Source organism: Natator depressus, chromosome 10 (assembly GCF_965152275.1).
Source record: "Natator depressus isolate rNatDep1 chromosome 10, rNatDep2.hap1, whole genome shotgun sequence".
NCBI classification, from domain to species: Eukaryota; Metazoa; Chordata; order Testudines; family Cheloniidae; genus Natator; species Natator depressus.
Window position 1 is genome coordinate 65,548,437 of NC_134243.1, and position 24,643 is coordinate 65,573,079.

The window sequence follows — 24,643 nt, forward strand, 5'->3', positions numbered from 1 at the left end:
CTTACACAGTACTTTACATTTGGAACAGAGAGTACATGAGAACTTTTTTGATTAATCAATTTTTATTTAACAGGATGGTTTACGAAGATTATCAGGGAATGAATACATATTGTCAGCAAAACGTAAGTTTTCTCTTTGCAGTTTTGGGGATGCTAAAAATTGTGATCTAACAGATTTCAGAAACATAGTAAATGTTTTGATCAAATGTTCCAAGGACTTTTTATTTTTTTATTTATACGCAATCTTCTACTGCATTACAAACAGCAGCAGGGGAATTGCTAAGAATGTTTAAGGTTTTTCAGAGAAGAAAAGCCACAGTGTTTAGTAAAAGTTGTATCATAGTAAATTAATTTTATTCCCCAAATATATTCCTTAACAGAAACTCATCAGGTTCCTGGCAGTTTGATCTCCCCTATCTCCCTTAATGACATCCCACCACGGATAGCACAAGCAATGGAAAATGAAGAATACTGGGACTTTGATATCTTTGAACTGGAGGCTGCAACCCATAAAAGGTTAGTAAGGCAAAAGAATTGTAAGTTAAAGCTACCAAGAATTAGCTGCTGCTTCGTCATCATACTCAGCATTTTAATTTCTCTGTCTCTACTTTTCAAACTGGGGTCCCTTTTTTCAAAAGGAGAACATGTGTAACTTCCTCATTTGCGCATGTGTCTTGCCTTCTTACTTGCTTCCCATACTTTTAAGTACCTTCTGCATTATCACAAATTTATTTTCTGAAGATTTCTACAGAGAAATATTGGCTGCATCTGAAGCCCTCATATATCTTTTGATGAGGCATTGAAAAAAGGCAACGCCATTTTGCAAGCCTTCCCTTTCTTTTCACATTACTAGAAAAAATCTTGACAGATCTGGCTGTTGGAGTCTGGGGATCCAAATTATATCCATTTTGAACTACAAACTACGTGCAGTGTCAGTTTACTGAGCTTACAGAAAGGGTTGATAGATCACACCTTATTTCTGCTCCTTGTAGCCAGAGTCTATCTATTTCTAAAAACGTTGACTTCAACTGGGAGTAGAAGAAGGGCCCCAATTCTATAAACTCAACAAACTACACTTTTGTTCATACTGCAACGTACAGACTCCTTATCTGTCATTGCATAGCTGTAAGAGTTATAACAGATTCTAATATACTTCAGTAGCAGCAAATGCAATAATTAACCCTATAACTTCATTATAAATCCCTGTTTTTACTCGTTGATACCTGTTAAAATTTCCCTGTGGGGCTGAAATTTTCTATGCTTTGTCTTGGCCTAAAGGTGAAATATACTTTTGGGAATCTATTACATCTGTTGTATGTTTCTTCTGATATCATTTGAGATTCCAAAAGATTATAATTTAGGGGCTAGATCCTGCAAAGTACTGATTATCTTACTTTCAGGTTGAAGTCCTTGATCTTTACCCAGGTTTATTTGAGCTCTTTTCTGCATAAGCCACACACAAAAAAATCCTCCAAAACACATCACAACAATACCCCCCCCCCCAAAAAAAAAAACACCAAAAAACAAACATATGCATTTGGAAAAAATCTGATGTTTTATTATTCCTTAAAATGACATTGTAACTTTATATTTTATTGCAAATGGAGAAACTTATGTCCAAAATGTTATGCCTTTTCCTTTGCCTCGTGTTTCCATAAGTAAAAAGGTTACAGATACAAATACTTTTAAACAAATGGTAGTCAGTCCATGTGAATTAATGTGTTAAATGTGAACTTTGCAGTTAATGAAGAGTTAATTATATCACCGTCAATATGTATAGGCTAACTAGGTAGTTTCTGGTTTCAGAGTAGCAGCCGTGTTAGTCTGTATCCGCAAAAAGAAAAGGAGTACTTGTGTCACCTTAGAGACTAACAAATGTATTAGTCTAAGGTGCCGCAAGTACTTCTTTTCTTTTTAGGTAGTTTCTGTGTTTCTACTGGGAAAAGGCAAAAGGTGATAGATTGTTGCAGCTTTCTCTAATTAAAAGAATTATAATTTAGATCGCTCACATGTTCTTTCATATCCTTTCTACGTTTAAATAAAAGCTAACCATTTGTTAAGAAAATTCAAGTGAGCGTTCTGTGAATCACAGCTGTGAATAAGTTATTAGTGCTCTTTTTCAAGTCCAAGTAGTCATATGGAAGTGGTGCCAAGACAAAAAGCTCATTAAATCTAAACTCAGTGCTGTAAGAGTGACAGTTCCCTGATACAGAAGCATAGTGAGCTCTCTGCCTACTAATGCTACATAGTAATAACTCTCCTAGCTTCCACACATGTGAGGATAGTTTGATTTAAAGGCCAGATGTTCTAGCATGTTATGGTGATAGTATTTAAGTAGACCAAAACTTTCAAACATGCCTACCGTTGGTGAGAGAGACAAGCTTTCGAGCCATACAGAGCTCTTCTTCAGGTCTGGGAAAGATGCTCCCAGCATCACAGCAAATGCAAGGGATTTGGATAGGGGGTTAGAAGCTGGGGCACACTCCCTGGATGGGGGCATTGAGTGCTGGGGGGCAGTCCTTGGGGGGGATGCTGGGTGCATGGGGAGCAGTTCCTGGGTGGCGGACTGGATGCTGGAGGGGACGGTCCCTGAGGGAGCCATTCTGCCCTGGTCAGAGCACCCTATTTCTGCAGGAAAGGCACGAGTGCCAGCACAGTGTTGGGGCCGGTCTGGATGCCGGGGGGACAGTCCCAGCGGGGTTGCGTGATTGGGGGAATTCCCTGGCTGGGGCGGGGGGGTGGGGAACAGTCCCTGGGTTCATGGGGAGCTGGATGCATGGTGGGGAGTGGGTGCGCAGAGGCAGTCCCTGGCTGGGGGGGTACCCCCTCTTGGCAGGCGGGTTCGGAAGCTGTGCTCTCCAGGCACTCAGCCCAACAGCAGCGCAGAAGTGAGGGTGGCAATATACCGTGCCACCCTCACAATAAACTAATTCATTTTAACAGGTAATGTTTTGACTTATTTTGCTCATTTAAAATGCTTGTGGTAGACATTTGCCAGTGCTGAAATGAAAGGTGCTATATCGATTTGAATCATATTACTGTCATATGACAAATACTAAATGTTGATTTTTTGTAGATGTGCAGGTAGTATATATATTGTGTGGATGCGGCCCACATAACACACAGAGAGCTGCATATGCAGCCCACAATGGTAAATAGGTTGAGAACCACTGATCTAGGTACTCACAAATGAGTAAAAAGAAAAGGAGGACTTGTGGCACCTTAGAGACTAACAATTTATTTGAGCATAAGCTTTCGTGAGCTACAGGAAGTGAGCTGTAGCTCACGAAAGCTTATGCTCAAATAAACTTGTTAGTCTCTAAGGTGCCACAAGTCCTCCTTTTCTTTTTGCGGATACAGACTAACACGGCTGCTACTCTGAAACCTGTCACAGATGAGTGTTTCCAGTATTTCTCTGGGTATTGAAGTTAGGCTGACAGGTCTATAATTCTCCAGGTCCTCTTTGTTCCCCTTTTTAATGCTGCAGGTACAATGTTTGCCCTTCTCCAGTCCTCTGGGACTTCACCATTCCTCCATAAGTTTTTGAATATAGTTGCTAATAGTTCCAAGATTGCTTCAGCTTGTTCCTTAGGTATCTTAGGATGAATTTCATAAGGCTCTGCCAACTGGAATACATCTAATTTATCTAAATAGTCTTTAATTTGTTCTTTCTCTATTTTGGTTTGTGTTCCTTCCCCTTGTTAATGTTAATTCTGTTCAGTATCTGGTCATCATTAACCTTTTTAGTGAACACTAAAGCAAAATAGGCATTAAACACCTCAGCCTTCTTGATGTCATCAGTTATTAGCTCTCCTTCCCTGCTAAGCAGTGGACCTGCACTTTTCTTCATCTTCCTCCTGCTCCTAATGTATTTAAAGAACCTCTTCTTATTGCCTTTTATGTCCCTTTCCATTTGGTGGCTTAGCCTTTCTGATTTTGTCCCTACATGCTTGTGCTATTCTTTTATATGCCTCCTTAGCAATTCGTCCATGTTTCCCCTTTTTGTAGGATTCCTTTTTGATTTTCAGGTCATTAAAGAGCGCCTGATAGAGCCATATTGGCCTCTTACTGTTCTTCCTGTCTTTCTTTCAGATCATGATAGTGTGCAGTTCTGCCTTTAATATTATGTCCTTGGGAAATTGCCAGTTCTCCTGAACTACTTTATCGCTTAGATTTTCTTCCCAGAGGACCTTACCTGCCAGTTCTCTGAGTTTATTGAAGTCTGTTTTTTGAAGTCTGCTATTGTTTGTATTCTGATTCTCTGATTCCTTCCTTTGTTTAGAATCATGAAATCTATCGTTTCATGGTCACTTTTACCCAAAGTGCCTTCCACCTTGAAATTCGGAACCAATTCCTCTCTGTTGGTTAGAATCAAGTCTCAAAAGTCTACCCCCCTGGTTACTTCCTCCATTTTCTGAAAACAAAAATTTGTCCCTGATACATTCCAAGAACGTATTGGAAATTTCGTGTTTTGCCATATTATTTTTCCAACAGATATCTGCGTAGATAATGGCCCCCATTACTATCAGGTCTTGTGTTTTGGCTCTTTCTTTTTGTTCTAGAAAGGCTTCATCCACCTCCTCTTCTTGATTTGGTAGTCTGTAATAGACCCTACCCATGATATCACCCCTATTTTGTTTCCCTTTTTATCTTTATCTAGAGAATTTCAGCTGGTTTGCCTCTCACCTTTTTTTGGATCTCAGAACATGTGTATATATTCAGGGCCATCCCTAGCCATTTTGGTGCCCTACGCAGCCCCCAGCCTCTGCGGGGGGCAGGAGCAGGCTTTGGGGGCAGGGGGAAACCGCCCCCCAGCATGAGCTGATGGAGTGGAGTGGGTTGCGGCCGGGTCGCTCCACTTCCCGCTGCCCCATGAGTGCAGGGTCCCTTGAGACTGGGGGGCAAGGGTAAACCGCCTCCCAGCACTCACCGGTGGTGCAGAGGGGGCTGGGGCCAGGTCCGGGTCGCTGCACTTCCCACAGCCGGTGAGTGCAGCCCGACCCTGCTGCAGTCCTCAGGGGTGTGGGGGCAGGGCTGGGGCGGAGCAGGGGTGGGAAGAGGCGGGGTGGGGGTGGAGCAGGGTGGGGGCCATGGGGAAGAGGCGGAGCAGGGGCTGGAGCAGCACGCAGCTGCATACTTTGCATATGGGTAGGGACAGCCCTGTATATATATTCTTGATGTATAATGCAACACCTCCTCCCTTCATTCTCTGTCTGGCCTTCCTGAACAGGCTATACACCTCTATACCAATATTTCCTCTCTCTTGGATCGAAAATACTGCTTGCTCTCTGCTTTGGGATTAGAAGTTATTCCAGGCTGCTTTAATTGCCCTGTGATTTTTGTTCTCTAGTACAATGTGGGGCTTGATTCCTGCATTCCAGCTGTTGCTTCCTGAGCTGGAATGAGCAAGGAGTGCTGGAGAAAACGTGCTGACACTCTGACCTTGTCTGCACTGCGGTGTTAGTTTTAATCTCGACATGGTTTTTTTTCCCTTCCAAATGTCCCACCTTTGCACTACCACTGCTGCCGCTCCCCCAACATTAGCAAGAGTGGGAGCTCTAATAGAAGCCAGGTACCACTGACTGGTGTGCTCTAGCACTCCCTCTGGTGGAGCTGTAACCCTGATACAGCAACGGTGGGATATCTGAAGAACAATGTGAATATAGACTGGAGGGGCGTGAGTAGTGCCTCTTCTCCCTGAGCAGCAAGCACTGCGTCACCTCTAGTCTCTCTCTACTGCAGGAAGGTTGATGAGCCATGGAATCTTGAGGGTAGGCTGGCGGGGGGGGGAGGGTACAGAGCCCTGTGAGAGGCAGAAGACTCCCTGAAACAAAAATTGCAAATGGATTTACCAGGAGGATAGAACCTGTTCAGTATTTTAATAATTCTCAGGAACTTCCAGAAGTATCAGTCCCAAACATTGTGGTTAGGCGGAAGCTTTCTACAAATCTTGAGTATATTTTTATGAACAGTTGAACTTTTATACTTAATCTGACATATCAACAGTTTAAAAATGCTTTCTCTGCTAGTCTCATTTGCTCTGTCTAGTTTTCCTTCTATCTAACTCATTTGTTTTAAAACTTTCTGTTTGTTTTTCTCTCCAGGCCTTTGGTTTATCTTGGTCTCAAAATGTTTGCTCGCTTTGGAATCTGTGAATTCCTAAACTGTTCAGAATCAACTCTGAGGTCGTGGTTACAAGTTATTGAAGCCAACTACCATTCCTCCAACTCCTATCATAATTCTACTCATTCTGCAGATGTCCTGCATGCCACTGCCTATTTCTTATCCAAAGAAAGGGTAAAGGTAAGTGTAGTGTTATAAGAAATACAGTAGAGGTGGAAAATACATGAGTGGTGGGAACATTAGCAGAAATCAATCCTAATAACTGATATACAGGGCCAGGTCTTCAGCTGATGTAAATCAGCATAGCACTTGTGAAGTCAAGGAAGCTATGCTGATTTACACCAGCTGAGGAGCTGACCTGTAATATATTAGATAAGAAATTATGTCTGGTAGTAGTTTCCAGCACCACAGAGCTGCGCTGTACTTGGAAGGAGGTAGAGAGAGCCTTCTTTTAAAAGAAAACCATCCGTTACAGTCACCCCAGCAGTGTGAAAGTTAAATGGGTGAGCAACATTTTCTCATTGGGAATACACTCTCCAACAGGTCTTTAAAATAAAAGCCCATTTAAGGCTGCTTTGCACCACACCATCAGAACAAAGCAGCCTTGTTCCCTGTCTGTCCTTTCCCAGGAGGATCACCCCCATCTAGGGGATACCCAGGTGTCATGGAGAAAGCATAGCAGCTCCAACGCCAAACCTGGCCCTTTGCTATTGCGAACATAAGTGGTGTGGCAGCAAAAAAGGAAACATGTCTGGGGTTTCTTTATGCCCTGTGACCATATTGGTCCATTGGGGCCTGTGATGGGGTATGTCTGACAGGGTTTGTGTGGGCCTTAGACGAGCCTGGCTGCATGTGGAGGGAAATCCAGGCTTAAATGAACGTGAAGATCAGCTGGGCAGGAGCTGGTGACTATGAAGCCAGGATGTTTGCAGCAGAAAGGGGCTGTGGAGAGAGAGTCTGCAGTCACTCTCTGGGGGAACAGAAGAGGTAGGCAGCAGTACAAGGAGGCAGCAAGAAGTCTGAGGGAGAAGACCTTGACTTCCAGTTACAGGATCCCTGGGCTGGAACCCAGAGTAGAGGGTGGGCCTGGATTCCCCTACTAGCCACTGAATAAGATGAGGTGAAACCCCCTGAAGTAATGGGTGTAAGGACTGTGAAGCCCAGAGACAGGCGGAAGACCTGCTGCAAGGTCACTGGACTGCAGCTGGGTTGGACTCTTTGTTACACCAGAAGGGTGGACTAAAGTGTAACCTGGCTGGAGGGCCAAATTGCGGGAAGAGAGGCCACCACAACGACAGAGCAACTATCAGCAGGGTGCACCTTACAGGGAGACAGCCACTGTGCCATGTCCAGCCAGTAGAGGTGCTCCTGCGGTGAGAGAATCCTTTACAGGACCATTGGCTGCTAGTGCAATATTTTAGAACTGCTCTAAAATATACTGGGGGAACAGACTGGCATACAGCTGGCCTGGGATCTGGGGAGTGCAAAGGTAAACCAAAGCCACACTTACACACACATGCCCTGTGGCATTGGGTGCTTCTCTGCCACAGCTTTGGACCAAACTTCCTGTCCTGAATTGGTCTCCCTGAGCCTATTGCTAGTGGTGGAACCTTGCTCAAAGGGACATCATTTGTAATTGTAAACAAGTTTCTAACCTCTCATTAAAACTGGTGCATGTATTATAACCTGGAGCTGCAGCTCATTAACCTGCTCTCCAGAGGCCAACTCTCAGGCAATATACGCCAAGGAGGAGAGAGAATTTCACTGCAAGTTTTCAATCCTCAAGTTGCCAAAGGTTTGGTTGCCTTCCCGTGAATATCTGTGACAAACAGATGTGATCTGGAATCATTCCAATGACAAAGAAGTGTGACTGCCCTTCCCTTTTTGAAAAAGTTTTTTATTCATCTGCAGGATGCACAGGAAAAGAAAAATTGTAATAAACAAAAGCAAAGGAGATACTGCATGTATCTGAGCAGTTACAGCCTGCCCAGTTTTGTTAACTCCAATTCAAGCTTAACCTAGTAGAAGAATGCCGGATTCTGACACCCGTACTCACACTGAGTAATATCTTACTCCTTGAATAGACCTATTGAGATCATTGGGACTATATGCCAAGTCAAGTGTGAATAAGGGTTGTCACTTTACTGCAGTATTTCTGGGCCAGATTCTTGATTGAGCATTAAGAAAAGTCATATCTGGGCCCCAAAATGATGAAACAGTGTTTGTAGAACTGTGTTTTCATTGGTGTGCAGTAGGGTTTAGCATGACAGAACTAAGATTAGCAATGTGACATCAATGTATGATGGACTGTAAATTCATCCAAAACTGGACAGAGCATAGCGATCTCATCAAACAAAGGGAATAAGCCTGGGACACATTGCTGTTGCCCCATAGTGTCTATAAGGGACAGTACATAGATAAAGAAAGCATCCTGGATTTCCACCTGGACTGTGTCAGCCCTGGCTACACTGTTCTTCTTCTCGCTGTATGTCCAGGTATCATGAAAGAAGTATTGCAAGCAGGTGCTGGTTTGTTGATCTGAAATTTTGATAATCCAAATAAAGCTGGAGTTTATAAGCTGTTCCTGATGGCCCCAGTGTGGTTGGTTGTTGGTTTCCATAGGTTGCTGATGCAAGTACTAATTAACCTCTACAATTGGTGTGTGTCGTAGAAGGACCCGTTAACGCTAGCAATGAAGTGGACCTGCTACAACTGAGGGCTTGTCTATACAGCCCTACAGTGTAAGTTGCAGCTCACACTAGAGTGTTGCGCCGTAACTACCCCATGTAGACCCTGCTAGCACCTAGTTCATGCTAACATAGTCCTGTTTGAACAGGACTATGTTAACAAACTAGGTCTCTTTTCATTCACACTAGCTGTGTCAGTGCAGGGCAGTTTACAGCACAAAACTTTATTGCACACTGCAGCTCTCACTCTTGTAGTCTGCACACCAGGGCCATATAGACAAGCCCCAATTTAACACATGCTTGTGTAGCTGTCAATAGAACCACATTTAATGGAGTGCATATTTCTTTGGGAAATTGTGGCTTTTCTATGGAGGACTGTTGTATATTGGTGGATAATTCAAGGCATTGCTTTGATGGCTAATTTTTAGGACCAAATCCTGAAGTCTCTATTCAGGCTGAACTTCCATTGAAGTAAGAGAACTGAGTGAATTGTAGATATTCACACTTACCATAAATGCCCAAAATGGGTCAAAGTGACTGCTGTACCATATGAAAGAGGGCAGTGCTGAGAAGATGCAGATTTCCTGCTCTCTGCTACTAAAGACCTTCTAAGGCTGAAACAAAAGCTGCACAATTTTAGACATAAAGCACAGTGGATGGTGCATCCCAAGAAGCTTGCAGATGTAAAGAGGCCCAAACCCCCCAGCCTTACGGCAGGAAAAAGATCAGAACATATTAACTCCAGAAAATTCAGCCCCAGAGTCAGTGAGAAGATTGAGGCTCCACCAGAAAATAAGGAATGTCTTGCACCTGGGCCATGGGAATGGGCTCAAAGCATCATTGAGAAAGTAATTATCTCCAGTAGTCAAAATGTAACAGAGATAACTATTGCACTGCGTAGCCTGCCACTTAGTCAGGCTGCTGGCCCGGCCATGGGACTGAGACTTCTCTTAGACAGGAAAGTACATCTTCACTCATCCTGCAGAACCCATCTGCCATAACTGATTCTGAACTCAGCAAAAATGGGCCTATAGTACATGATTATTTATTTATGTATTTATTTGCCAAAAATGGGCCTGTTTTTTATCAAAACCAAACTATTTTTGAGCAGCAACAGACCTTTTTCCAGGTCAGAATACTCATTTTTTAGTGAAGGTGGTTTCTGCCATGGCAGAACATGGAATCTCAGTTTTCCAAGTTTGATGCATTTTGTCCAAATTGTGAATAAAGTAAGATCTGGAGGGCACAAAATGTCCAAAAATGTCATGCAAAGTTCCATGAAGCATACAATGAACTTTCCATGGCTCTTTAGAACATCTAACCCTAAGCAATCTGCAGAATCCTGCCTTTTGTCTCTAAGCAGTTCAGTTTAACCTTTAAGGACCAGTGCAGGATTTCTAGTGATTCTTCCAGGAAACCTAAATGTCCCCGGCTTCTCTTTTCAGCAAACTCTGGATCCAATTGATGAGGTTGCTGCTCTCATTGCTGCCACTGTCCATGACGTAGATCACCCAGGAAGAACAAACTCCTTCCTGTGCAATGCGGGGAGTGAACTAGCAATCCTGTACAATGACACCGCGGTGCTAGAGAGCCATCATGCCGCGTTGGCTTTCCAGCTCACCACACGGGATGATAAATGCAATATCTTTAAAAACATGGAGAGGTGAGTTGAAAATATGGGACATTTATCAGTCCATTAACCACAATATTCTTATTCTACATATCTTACGGCAACATAAAAAAATGCCAGAGGAAAATCACAGCTTCTGGAGGGTGGAGTTAGCCCCTTGGTCGGTTTGCTCATGAAACAATACCGATCTCTCTCATACCGCAGAGAATGCCAAAATCTAAATGATAATGTTGTTGATGATGATTTGTATTGCCACAGAACCTAGGAGCCCTAGGCATGGGCCAAGACCTCACTGTCCTAGGCACTGCCCAAACACAGAACAAGGAGCTTACAATGTCACTCTCAATATGAACACTTTCGTTGTTTTTATAGCCTTAAAATAAGGGCGAATCTGGTTGCTTGTAAATTGGTGTCAGTGCCCCTTTTAAAAACCCATTTTATGTCATTCTACATCTAGGGCCAAGCAATGGCTGACCTGTGCTCGTAACTGGGTGGAAAGGGGAGCCCCTTCCCCTCAGCACACCAGACTAGTTGGCAGGTGTAATATGGCTGGCCGATGGCTAAAGGGAGAGGCTGCTGCATTTTGGGGTGGGAGCATGGCCATGGCTCCACTCTTCCTACTCATCCAGCTGTGTTAGCAAGAAAGTGATGGGGGAAGCTTGGCTGGAGCAAGACCCTCTGCTGAGTGTGCTGCCAGAACACCATGGGAGGCATGTGCAGACATAGTGTCTCCTGGCAGCACTACTGAGGAGTTGGCTTCTCCTCTCCCATCCAGCATGTGCAGCTCTTAGAGAGACAAAACTGTGCCCCTCTGGTATAATTCACTGCGCACCACTGTACAAAAGGAATGCATTTGTATAGCACAGATTCAGCTTACCAGCCCCTTCTCTCTGTCTCTCCCTTCCCCTACCCGTCTCTGGTATACTGGCGCTCTATAGTATTTTTTTCAGAGGGATTCGGTTAGTTTAAGCAAGCAGCCCTTAGTGAATGAGCCCTCATGTCTAATTGTTTCCTTCTTTAAACAGGAATGAATATCGAACCCTACGTCAAGCCATTATTGACATGGTCCTAGCAACAGAAATGACAAAGCACTTTGAGCATGTCAACAAATTTGTCAACAGCATTAATAAACCCTTGGCAGCACTAGAAGAAAATGGGGTAAGCAAAACGACAAATTCTCCTTTAATTAACAGGCAGACAAAAGGGGATTGAGACACTCGAGCTACTGGTAATGGGATGTACCTAGACCAGAGGTGGGCAAACTACGGCCAGCGGGCCACATCCAGCCCGCAGGACCGTCCTGCCTGGCCCTTGAGCTCCCGGCCGGGGAGGCTAACCCCTGCCCCCCTCCCCCGCAGCCTCCCCTCACCGCACAATGCCACCGGCACTCTGGCCCACTGCTTCTGCCAGGCAGTGCGGCAGCGTGGCTGGCTCCAGCGGGGCTGCGAGCTCCTGCTGCTCTGAGTGGCATGGTAAGAGAGCAGGGTGTGGGGGGTTGGATAAGGGGCAGGGGGTCCCAGGGGCAGTCAGGGGACGGGGTGGTTGGATGGGGCAAAGGTTCGGGGGGGTGGGGTTGGTCAGGGGATGGGAGCAGGGGGGTTGGATAGGCATGGGAGTCCCAGGAGGCCTGTCAGGGGGCAAGGGTGTGGATAGGGGTCGGGGCAGTCAGGGGACAGGGAGCAGGGGGGGTTGGATAGGGGGTGAGGTCCCGAGGGAGTGGTTGGGGCGGGGGGTCCCGGGAGGGGGCAATCAGGGGACAAGGAGCAGGGGGGTTGGATGGGTCGGGCGTTCTGAGGGGGGCAGTCAGGGGGCAGATAGGGGGCGGGGGCCAGGCTGTTTGGAGAGGCACAGCTTTCCCTACCCAGCCCTACATACATATTTGCAACCCCGATGTGGCCCTCGGGCCAAAAAGTTTGCCCACCCCTGACCTAGACAGTATGGTGATTGGCCCACTGGAAATACAGAGAGAGTCTTTCACCTCTAAGTCACTGGTCTGAATGCACAAAAGTCTAGACCAGTCAGCACATTTTTGCAGGTTAATGGGACTAATTTGGACATCACTTACACTGCAATATGGTGATGTTTTCTCAGAGCCAGCAGTGTGTTTGGGACCCATTAAAGCATCAGAGTGCTTATGGGAAACAGATTTTCTTGTTAAAAATGGGATGATTCCAGAAAAAGTGAAATGGGTGGTAATCCAAACACCTTTCGGCTACTAACATTTGATGATTGCGTAGTAACCTTTATGACAGCGGTTCTCAACCAGGGGTCTGTGGCCCCCTGGGGGTCCGCAAGCCCTTTCAGGGGGTCCGCGGAGCCCTGCAGCTGAAATCCGGTGCTCTGAGGCCGAGAGCGGCGCGGGGCTGAAGCCGGCACCTCCCCCTTCCCCAACCGGGAGCGGTGTGGGGCTGAAGGCGGACCCCCATCCCCAAGCCCCCAAAGCCAGGAGTGACATGGGGCTGAAGCCGGCAAACCTCCCTTCCCCAAGCTAGGAGCAGCAGGGGACTGAAGCCGGGACCCCCAGCACCCCCACCTGCCTGCTGAAGGTGGGAGCTACACTGGGAGCCCCCCTGCCTGTACACAGCCCCTAGCTACCCCCTCCCTGCACCCTGAGCCATTTTCAAACTTTTTGAACTGAGTCCCCGCTTTGAGTTATATTTTTTGGTTGTGTCCCCCCGTAGCCCAGACAGGCTGGGTGGCCTCTTGAGTGAGTCAGGGGGTGTAGGTGGCACTGCTTCCCTGGACCTTGCTGTGTGGAGGTGGCTCGAGCCCCGACAGCCCTTGCCCCGCTCAAAATAGAAGTAAAACTATGCCTATGCCCCAGGAGCCCCTGCTTTATGAGATATAGTGTGGGTCTCCCTCCAGCACCCAGAGGAGATGGCAAGTGTCCCTTCTGGAAAGATGGCAAGTGTCCCATCATCACAGTTGGCAGTGACTGGTATCACTGTTGGCCTTTTCTGCAAAGGGGCCAAGGACCAGGGCCGGATTTCCCATTAGGCACAGTGGGCATGTGCCATGGGGCGCCAGCATTCTAGGGGCACCTAAAATTTCAAATTTTGCTGCTCCCGGGTCCCAGCAGTGGGTGGGGCCTGCTGAGGGGGAGACAGCCCCATGTAGCCCTGCTGAAGTGCTCCTCACTCAGCCCGGCGGACAGAGTGGGGCCAATGAGTGCAGCCCGGGGGCATGACTTGGGAGAGTGGGTCTCCGGGGGGAGCTTGGCGGGGGGGGGCTCCAGGCAGTGAGGGGGTGCGGGGTGCTGGGCAGTGGGGGGTCTGTGTGGGGCACTGGGAAGTTGTAGTGGGGCTGTGTGAGGGTGCTGGGCAGTGGGGGGTCTGTGTGGGGCACTGGGAAGTTGTAGTGGGGCTGTGTGAGGGTGCTGGGCAGTGGGGGGTCTGTGTGGGGCACTGGGAAGTTGTAGTGGGGCTGTGTGAGGGTGCTGGGCAGTGGGGGGTCTGTGACCAGCGGAGCACCTGAAAGTTAAAAGTGTCGGGGTGCCACCACTGCCCGCAGCGGTTAGGAGCTCTGAGACGCTGTGGGCAGCAGGGATCCCCAGAGCTCCAAGTTGCTGTGGGGAGCAAGGTAACCCTGCTGCTCCGAGCTGCCGCAGGCGGCGGGCTGGGGCTCTGAGCCCCTGCACCTAGGGGCGCCCAAGGTGTAAATCTGGCCCTGCCAAGGACTGAGTGGGAACAGAGACTGAATTACATTCTTAGAGTTGGAAGCTCAGGGTCAGGATGTGGGCCCATTGTGGAGCAGTGTGGGGATGTGTATGCTGAGCTGACCACGTGGCACGTGCTCTGTAGATAAAAGACAGCCGTTTTCAGTGCTGTCAGTCTGGCAGCAGGGGTGAGTCTTTTAAAGATTTTTTTTTTTAAAGGAAGTGGGCAGAAGATACGATTGTGGCATTGAGTATCATATAGGCACAATCAGTAGCCAACTGGAATCCTGTGGACTCTACAAAATTGCCTGTTAGGAAATCATTCTTTAAAAAACAAAAACAAACAAACCAGTCTGAATAACAGCTGCAGCTAGTCGTTCTGTTGCCAGGGTGTGCGGAGAGCAATTTTGTTGGAATGGTTTTTGCAAAGAGAAGAGTTTCAAAAGCTCTTATATCAAAGTTTATACCCCAACAGCACAGCTGGCAAAGCCCCATTACAGTAGCTGAAATGGTTTTAAACATGTTTTCCTGATGTAGTCAGAGCAGTTTTTATAAAGCCGTAGCTGTGAACTCTGTGCTGAACAGTGGGCGCAGTGCTTCTGTGGCATAAGAGATTAGGGGAGACACAGGTCTGGTATTCACCCTATGCTGCCTGTACAGTCATGCTCTCTCTCAAGGTATTTGGAGCAAGGGGTGAAGAGAGCAAGCTTTGTCGTGTGGGAGTTAGCTCTGCTCTTGGCATCCTAATGATGCAAATGGAACTGGGTGAATTTTTAGTGTGAAGCCAAAGTCTCTGTAGGATACTGCTGTCCTGAATAAAGCAGGAGAAATGTTGGTAAATCGGCATTATTCCCAGCTAGCTTACTCCGATCAATGGTGGGCTTGATCCATTTCCTACTGAAGTCATAGAAAGACACCTAGTGATATCAGTGGGCATTGGATCAGGCCTTATGTACTTAACAAGTTGACTGTCCATGAGCCATGGTGTATCAAGATGCCTGTCTCCTGCTACCAGACCCAAGAAAAAAACAAAACTAGCTCACAGATGTATCTCAAGGGGGCCAAGTTCACATAATTTTGTGTATTTAGTTTGATCATTTCAGTAACTAAATATTTTGTAATATGGCTGCTTCTATAGATATATCACACACACAAACTGCATTAGAAGAACATTATTAAGGTTGCAAAGTCAAGCATTCAAAAGTTAAGAACTACCAGAATGCCATGACATGTACAACCTGAATTCACACATGTGACCCTTTTACGCTGTGATATGGTCTTTATTTACATAATCACATACTGGTGGGATTTTTTCATCCAATTAGTGTTCTTCCACCACCTGGCTCCTGGTCCTAGCCTCTTTGCCCAGCCAGTCTCAATTCTTCCCTCACCCCGCATCCTGTCTCCTCATAAGATTTATCTTCCCTCGCTGCTCACTTCTTTTCACTCCGTCACTGGTTCTCAGTCCCAGTTTCCTTGCCCGACCAGTTCCAATCTCCTCTGCCCTACCGTAGCTCCCAGTCCAATCGCCTTGTTCAGCAGGTCCCAGTCTCCCCCATAAACTCCCCGTCCCAGTTTCCCTCTCCCTCAACCTGCAGTCCCAAGCATAAACACCCTGGATCTTGTCCAAGCATAACCTGCCTACCCCATCCCAGATCTGGCTCTTGTCCACTCTGCATTTAAATCATGCAGCTTTCTCCTCTGCACAGCCCAGCAGGGGTGAAGAGTGGGGGTGTCATTGATAGCAGGGGAGAGGCAGGCTCCCTGCTGTCAGCTCTGGACTTGGACTTGGCATGGCCCAGAGCAGCCAGGAACTTCAATTACAAGGAAAGACCTGCTCAGCCCTAGGCTGGAGCAAGATCAGTGTAGACGGAGTCTGTGAGGAATTAAGCTGTGAAGCTCTAGCAAGTCTCTACTGAGCTTGTGTGAACTGTGATTTTTTTAAAATGCTTACAACTTGGCCAAATTTGGGCGGATCTTCACAGGGATGGCAAAGGCATATCCTTGACTCAAAGGCCACCTCTTGCCAAATTTCAAATCCCTGCTCCAAAGCATGGGGGCACTAGAGCTTCTCAAAGAAAAGGTTGCCAGAATTTTTGAATACTGGCAAAACCAACATTTTTTTCCTTTACCTTGTTTTTAGAAATGGCTGGAATTTTCCAAAACATTTCAGCCTGAACTATACACCAGCTAGGAAATATTTCAGACCAAACGATTAAAGTTTGGCAAAGTTACAAGCAACTGAAAACATGGGGTCTTATAATAGATAGTGTCAGACAATCTTAATAATGGGCAGCAGTACCAGCCCAGGCTAAAATTATATCTTTAAACTATCAAACGGTCTCTCTTCCATTTTTGTAATTTATTTAGTAATTTATGTTTTGCACAATGTTTTTTTATCAGAACTTATATTTTACTTAGGAACTGTGGTAAGAAATAATCAAACTCTCTTTAATTGTTTTATTTGGAAAATGCTGATAGATACTTTAATAGACATATATGGCCAGTAAAACCGATAGCGAATTTTTAGGCTAAAACCCAATCTATTCAATTCCAGGAATTTAATGAACATGAAAAAATAACTTTCATAGACTTTATGGCCAGAAGGGACCATCGTGATCATCTAGTCTTAGTTCTTGCACATTGCAGGCCAGAGAGACTCGCCCGCCCACTCCTGTAATAGACCCAGAACCTCTGGCAGAGTTCCAGAAGTCAAAACAGTCAAAACTTTTGATAAAAGAAGCATCAAGCTGCAAAACACACTTCTGCAAATTGTTGTACAGCACAGACTAGATACTGAATATTATTTTGTTCCTCCAATAAAGGGGTTATTAACATGTTTTGGGTAATTGCGGAGTATTTTTGGATAATAAAGGTAATTATAAGTAGTGCTTGGAACATAGGATCCTTTTGACACTACAAATAAAAAGATAAAGAATTTTTAAAATAATAACACAACCCCCAAGTGGGTGTTAAATAAACACCTGTGAAATATGAGCCAGGCCCTTTATCTGTTAGGCTACACAACGTCCAGGTGTTATATTAGCTTAGCATCCACGAATGCAACAGAAATGTAATGAGGTTAAGGGCTAGTCTGAGGCTTTCAAGCTGCTCTGAGAAAGGGAAGTATAGCGCACAGCTGCACAGTCCCGGGAGCAGAGCAGAGTACGACCGGACTCGACAGTAACAATTCGTCCCAGGCTGCTGCTCCTTTGCTCTGAGGAGTAAAGTACTTCACACCTCTGCGTGGAGCAGCTTACTCCTTCCTGTGAGCCTTGCCCAGCAGCAAGGAGGGCAGAGCTAGGGCTCCACTTCACTCACCGCTTCTGCAGCGACAGTCACAGTCTGAGCCGGGAAGAAAGTTGTCTGGGTGGGGGGAAGGGGCTTACAATATCACACACCTCTGTGAGATCAAATGGCAGCAGTGACAAGCCCTACACACATACAGGTTAGACTGAAGTCAAACCAAGTCTAAATGCTGCCCTGGCTTACATCCTGTGCAGCCCCATTGATTTCAGGGGCAAAACCTATGCCAAAGGGTCTGGTCTCATTCCTAGCAGTTTGACCTGCATGCACATTTTCTGGAGAAAAATAGGGCTTAATCAGCTGTTTTACTTAAATAATCAAATCAAAGTGTTTCCCTCATTCGAGCTGTGCATTTCTCCATCCTGCAGACTCCTGTAAAAACGTTTGTGATGTTTGAGTGGGTAAAACCACTCATTTGCAGGGCTTGTTATTGGCATGACACTACACTCCAGCAGATCTTCCCTTGAGTTTGGTCCTGTATTTGGTAGCAATGGCAGCGTGATTCTCTGAGCTTGGCTTTGGATCACAGCTGTGACTCAAGGGAATGTTTGTTGGCGAGCTGCCAACTGTTTGTTCCATATGGGACAGTTCCCCTTTTGTAGTCCTTTCGGTACGTGTTTGTTCAGTGGGCCATGATGAGAACTTGTTAGGTTTGCTCCCTGTCTTCTTTTGTGTCATAAACTGACAAAATCCATCTCAGCTCCAGCATCCTTTATCCTCCTATTTCCCTTTATGATGTCACTTAAGCTTGTGACAGGAAGCCTAGATCTGGCCTGCAGAGACACCTCTGTTCTCTCAGCAGGACGCTGGAACTGAGCTCTGTTAGCAGAATCTATTCCCAAGACAGCCGCATCCTCTGAGTAGAACCATAGCTTTGGTTTGGACAGGTTCCAGATCATAGAAGCAAAAATCCTTTCTCAGCTCCTGGAGATGTACCTATTGATCTCTGCTGTCATTTACTGAATGATCTCTAATCATTTTCAGCAGTTAACATTTTTTTAAAAGCACCAGTGTCTAATTTGGTTTTGTTGTGGTTTATCAGTGTGGCCCTGCAGGAAGAACTTTCTTCCCTGTAATTAACAATGTGCACTAGTAAAAGATCAGAACAGTGGGAAATTCAGATTTCACCCTGGCTGACCTCAACATGGTGTTTACTTTTGTGCAATGGAGTGTGGAATTCTGCCTAGTTGGTACCTCTTGTACAAATAGATGTAGGAGCTGGCTGAATTATTAGTGTTTAATTGTCACGATTACCATAATGCTAGAAGCCCCAGGAGTGGACCAGAACCCCATTGTGCTAGGCACTGTGCAAACATAGAAAAAAAGATGGTCCCTGCTCCAGAGAGCTTACAATCAAAATATAAGGTAAGATATAACAGATGGATGCAGATAGACAGAGAAGTAGAAGGAAACAATGTTGGTTAACATGATAGGCTATCGTCTTAGCACACTAGCAGCCTAGCCATTGTCAAGTATTTTGTAGGCATCTCAGCAAAGGAGAGAATTAAAGAGGGATGTGAAGGAAGATGTGCTACCATGCTTCACATTTGCATTCCTCACAAAGGGCCTCATCCAACTCCAGCTGAAGTCAATGGCAGTTTTTCCACTCACTTCAGCAGGGGTTGGAGTGGGCCCAAAGTAGAGTTAGATCAGTGAAGGAACAGCTGAAGTGACTACTCCATATGCAGCAGCCACACTTTGTGTTTAAAGATCAATGGAGATCAAATGAGGGCAAGGTACAAAATTAGGGAAACAGAACAAAAGCTTGTTTCTTGGGAGATATGGTGGACAAGTGAATCTGACTCTGGCCTAGGACCTATGATAACTGGGTTCTATTCCCAGTTCTGCTACTGACCTGCTGTGTCACCTTGGGCAAGTCACTTCATCTTTCTGAGCCTTAATTTCCCCAGCTATCAATGGCAAATACTGTGACGTCCCTTCCTTTGTGAAGCACTTGGAGATTTATGCATGGGAAGTGATAGCTAAATATTATTATTATTATTGATGGCACGACATTTTAATCCATTATCCGCAGCTAACCAAGGGTACGTCTACACGGCAAAAAATAAAAAAGACCCACAAGGGTGAGTCTCAGAACCTGAGTTAACTGACATGGACTAGCGTTACAGGGCTAAACATTGCAATGTAGACGTTTGGGCTCCAGACAAAGCCTGAAGGTCTACACTGCTATTTTTAGCCCAGCAGTGCCAGCCCAAGTCAGTTGACCTGGGCTCTGAGATTCACTGCTGCGAGTATTTTTTTTTTTTTGCAGTGTAGACTTACCACCAGGCAACAGCTCAAGCTATGCTGTGCTCTTTTAGGTGGATTTTTAGGCATCTCAGCCTTGATACCCTACTCCTAGAAACAATTTTAATCAGAGCTCCACAGTAAAGGTAGCTTCAGCCCCAGCTCATAAAAGGCCGAACCAGTCTTGCAGCTGTCAATTGTGTGAACTGTCCCACAGGACAGAAACATACATAGTGCAGGCTGTGCACATATTCCAAGCAACTGTCCCTTAGCCACTCTCGCCGTAACTGCAGGGTAGGAAAAAGCTAATCAAAAGCAGCGTTTCTTAATTAATTTATCTGATAGCGATGAAATCAAAAAGCAGATAATTTGCATTATTAGCCAAGCAAGCCAGGGACTGGAGGGCTGACTGGAGGGAGGTGGAACATGGAAAACCAGGTGCATGGGATGGGAAGTGGGAGCTGGCCCCTGGGCTCAGTACTGCTGTCACCGTAGTTTGTACTCATGATAATGAGACCTGCTAGCACTGAACGGGCATGCATCTAATCCCTGCCTTTTCCTAAACAGTTGGTTGCTCCACTGCTAACATGTAACTCTGTGTGTTTTTGTGGGAGTTTTTTCAATTATCATCTTAATCCTGCAATGGAAAATTATATACATCTGTCTGTGTAGTTACATGGCCTTTGTACTATCTGCACATTAATGAATTTATCCTCACAGCACTCCTGAGATGGGAATGGAGCCACAGAGAGACTCAGTGACTTACCCAAGCTCACATACTAGGTCTGTGACAGCGCCAGGAATGGAACCTAGAGCTCCAGAGTCCCAGTCCAGTGCCTTAACCACACAACCATCCTTCCTCTTGATTTGATGCATTTGAGCACCCGGAACTGTCTTCAGTGAAGCATGAAAGGAATGCAGGACTGGGTCTGGAAACATTCCCGAAGTAGAAAATATTTTAATGTCTGTTTACAGAAAATGCTGATTTGTTGTTTTTAATTTTGAAATGTTGCAGAGTAATAATGGTGATGGAGATTCAGTCAAAAACGTTCTCACGTCTCCTGAAAATCGCATACTTATCAAACGTATGTTGATAAAGTGCGCTGACATTTCCAATCCATGCAGACCTCTAGAGCAGTGCATTGAGTGGGCTGGTCGCATCTCTGAGGAGTACTTTGCACAGGTAAGATAGCTGGAGAAGGCTAGAAATTCTACCTGAGCACTTCTTTTGATAGGATGGGAGGAATCAGTAAACTGACTCTACTTATATCCAAACAAGATCTTAAGGCTACACTATTAATTTGTTTATATTTTATATTAGTTGCTCACCAATATACATTAACGCAGGGCCCTGTATCTGTGAACATACGGAAGCTGACTGCACTGCAGTATAATCTGAAAAAAATTAAGTTTCTAGATTGTTCAATTTGCAATTTGTTTTGCCTAAAAATGCACTCCATTCGTGGCTTGTGGAGGAAAAGGACCTTATGCGGGGCTCTCTCTCATGTATATTATGATAGAGTACAAGTGTTAGTGAGGGAGCACATAAGGAGACAGCAAGGAATAAAGTCATGTTGGAGCAAGCCCTTAGGAGGCTGAGGTGGGGATTGTCTGGTCTTCTGTCATTACAGAATTTAGGCCTGTGTTCCTCAGAAGTAAAAGAAATGTTTTGTAAGATATTTTCCTGCCTTATGGTAAGTTTGAAACTCCATTTCTGGTGGAGACTGGCAATTATGGAGCATCTTTGGCTCCAAAACAGTCATAGCTTTAAAAAAAAGTTTCAAAGTGCCACAAAACTAGCTTTGTGTATAGATCTGGAAGGTGGTAAATGTGTCACTTTGTGGGAGCCAATAGGGGGCATTGTTCAGTGTTCTGTTGATCCTGAACATATACGTGGTTAGATCGAGTCTGTTCATACGATGCCACTCCTTTTATTAAGCAGCTGCATGCACTAGTTGGTGGCCAACAGTCTGCTGATAGTGGGAGTTCACTGGTATAACGTGTCAGCCAAATAATCACAAAATCTTTTCTTTGCAGACTGATGAAGAAAAAAGACAGAGTTTACCTGTGGTGATGCCTGTTTTTGACAGAAATACTTGTAGCATCCCCAAATCCCAAATATCCTTCATTGATTACTTCATCACAGATATGTTTGATGCTTGGGATGGTAAGCAAGCTTCTACAATATATTTTGTATCGTAAGCCTTTGAGAGTACTATGAGATAAAACTGCTGCATTGTGACTCCAATGGAAAAAAAAATGGAAATTTGCTACATTTCAAGTAAACCCAATAGCTTAATTAATGCTAACATGTATTTTGACATTGCTATGAATAATTCTTATGACTTCATTTAATAGGTGAACTTCAGGCAAAATTTAGTTTCTTCTCAGTTATTAAATGGTTAGCTTGCTTTCCATAAAGGAACAGGGCATGTTAAGTGAGCTCACTTTGTTACCACACTATGCATATTCACCTGGCCCACATATTTTTTTGAATTATTTTTAACAATTTTCTAATGCTTGAAAATGCTATAGAAAAAACAGGTTGAATTCCTTTTGAGAACTGCTTACAGTATATCAACCATTTCTTCTCCATTGCTGTCATCAGTGATTAAAAGTAGTCAGAACTGTGACACACTCAGGGCATGTCTACACTTACCTCCAGAGCGATCGATCCAGCAGGGGTCAATTTATCGCGACTAGTGAAGACACGATAAATCAACTGCCGAGCGCTCTCCCATTGACTCCAGTACCCCACCGGAGCGAGAGGGGCAGGTGGAGTCAACTGGGGAGCGTCAGCAGTCAACTTACCGCAGTGAAGACACCGTGGTAAGTAGATCTAAGTACTTCGACTTCAGCTACGTTATTCATGTAGCTGAAGTTGCGTAACTTAGATTGAGTCCCCCTTTTCCCCCCAGCGTAGATCAGGCCTCATAAATGGCAAATCAGCTGTGCACGTAACTGGAATTTTATTAAGCATAATAGTTACAGTCACAGTAACTATGTCCTTGATAGAAAATTGGTGCTTTCCTGATTGCAATACAATTGCTAAATATACTTATAGTATTGTTGTAACTCTCCTGGGAAGATGCAGAAGTAATGATGAGAGCTGTAAGACAAGAACCATTTCAATATCAATGTAACAGATTTAAACCATCCCACTTAATACAGTTCCTCACATATTTCAAATTATATTTAAGCAAGTAGAATCATGGAACCATTTCAGTTCTGCTGGCTGACTACATTATGTCTTTTCTTTCCTAGCATTTGCAGACCTACCAAATTTGATGCAGCATCTGGACAATAACTTTAAATACTGGAAAGGTCTAGATGACAAAAAGCTACGGAGCGTTCGACCACCACCTGAAGAGCAATTAGACCACAGAGTGTAACTTACCTGTCCAGATGCATATTTACTCAAGCTCACTTTTGTTCATGTGATTTCAGATTAGTTTTGATCCCTTCAGTATTACAGTAAGGCTAACCCATGTGCTTGTGGACCTTTCGCATTCAAGAGAACATGAGGTCAGCAGCTGACTCCTGCAAACTGCCGTGTATGGACTCAAATGAAATGAACTTATCAAGCTGAATTACACTGGATTGCTGCAGTACCTGTACTGAAGAGGGTCTACTAGTGAACATATTTTTGCATTATCTTCATACCAGTACGTGAAGCTTGAAGATATCCTCATGAAAAGGGGTGTCCTATAGAAGATTTTGCTTAGTCCTCAAATCTGCAAGTGAAGGAGAAGTATCTGTTAATAGTGACTCACAGCTTTTATGAGAAAGCTCCATGCTTTTTATAAGCACTTAAGAACAGTTACATATACCAATCGGACGTTTAAAATGCAACTCTTCATGAAGGAGTTTTTGATCTATGAAAAATAGATGTACTCTATTTTTTCACATCACAGAAGGTGCAATCATTCACTTCTGAGCACTACTGAAAGTGAGTTCTCTTAAAGAAATTTAGTAGCAAATGTAAAAAATAACAAGAATTTTTGAAGTTGATCGTTAGCATCTATTATTAAAATATGTTTTATTTATTTTGTTAGATGTTCAATATTTTCTATGAATTTATAAATACTTAAAAGCCAAAGCCAACTTTAGATGCATTACAAATTTACATGATTCATACTCATCAATATACATTTAATTGATGTACAGACCTTTTATTTTCATAATTCAAATACAAAATACTATACAATGACACATTTTTATTGCACTGTAAGGATAGATGTGTATGTTTAAATATTGTCTGATTTTATGTTAATTAAAATAAGTTTTATTAAAAGGTCTCACTGGAGAGTAGTAAAATAAACAAGAAATGCATACTGTATAAGCACCAGAACTCCAGCAGTTCTCTCTCACTCCCTACTGGTGACCACAAGATCTTCCCAAGGTTGCTACTCTTGGTAAAAAAATAATAATAATAATAATAATAAGTTGGGGTGTTAATTTTTTTTCTTCCCTGTAATTTTCTAATTAAATTCCCTATCAAAAGTCTGCCTTATTTTATACAGTATTTCTACAAAGCATTCCACAGCATAGATGAGGGGGGTAAAACTAAATATTTAATGAATTTCAACCTTTTATAGCCAATATATTTTCCTCTGCAGTGAAAAAAAAACCCAAAACTTTAAGTCCAGAAGTTTGTAAAGGTTGTATACCTTCACCATTTGAATGAAACATTCACAGCAAACACCAGAAAATAATAAAATGTATATTTTAAGAAGTGTCAAAGTTCTAGCAATTTTATTTGAAATATTTTCTTTCTTTCTTTCTTTCTTTTTAATTTGCACACTATCAGATAGATATGTGAAATTAAACAATTTCTTTTAAAAGTATCACTTGCTGGGTTTGGGCGGGGGGTTGTTTTGTTTTGTTTTTTGTTTTGTTTTTGGCTTGCCATCTAGAGTCAGAATTTGCCATCGAGAACTGTGTGACTGAGCTGTGCCCATCACAGCTTTCTGAGAACACATGTTGTGCACATCAG

The 24,643-nt window shown here is 44.3% G+C and overlaps 1 protein-coding gene across 2 annotated transcripts in view; it reads left to right on the forward strand.

Moving 5' to 3' along the window:
• The window catches only part of PDE8A (phosphodiesterase 8A), a 195,453-nt gene extending 171,104 nt beyond the window's left edge, over window positions 1-24,349 (forward strand). For both annotated transcript variants that reach the window (XM_074966413.1, XM_074966412.1), the window contains 8 exons: window positions 74-122; window positions 380-515; window positions 6,104-6,302; window positions 10,255-10,472; window positions 11,465-11,597; window positions 20,663-20,830; window positions 21,685-21,814; window positions 22,912-24,349. In XM_074966413.1, coding sequence (XP_074822514.1) covers window positions 74-122; window positions 380-515; window positions 6,104-6,302; window positions 10,255-10,472; window positions 11,465-11,597; window positions 20,663-20,830; window positions 21,685-21,814; window positions 22,912-23,039 — 1,161 coding nt within the window. In that variant the 3' untranslated portion in view covers window positions 23,040-24,349. The remainder of the gene's footprint in view (window positions 1-73; window positions 123-379; window positions 516-6,103; window positions 6,303-10,254; window positions 10,473-11,464; window positions 11,598-20,662; window positions 20,831-21,684; window positions 21,815-22,911) is intronic.
• Window positions 24,350-24,643: the final 294 nt, after the last annotated feature.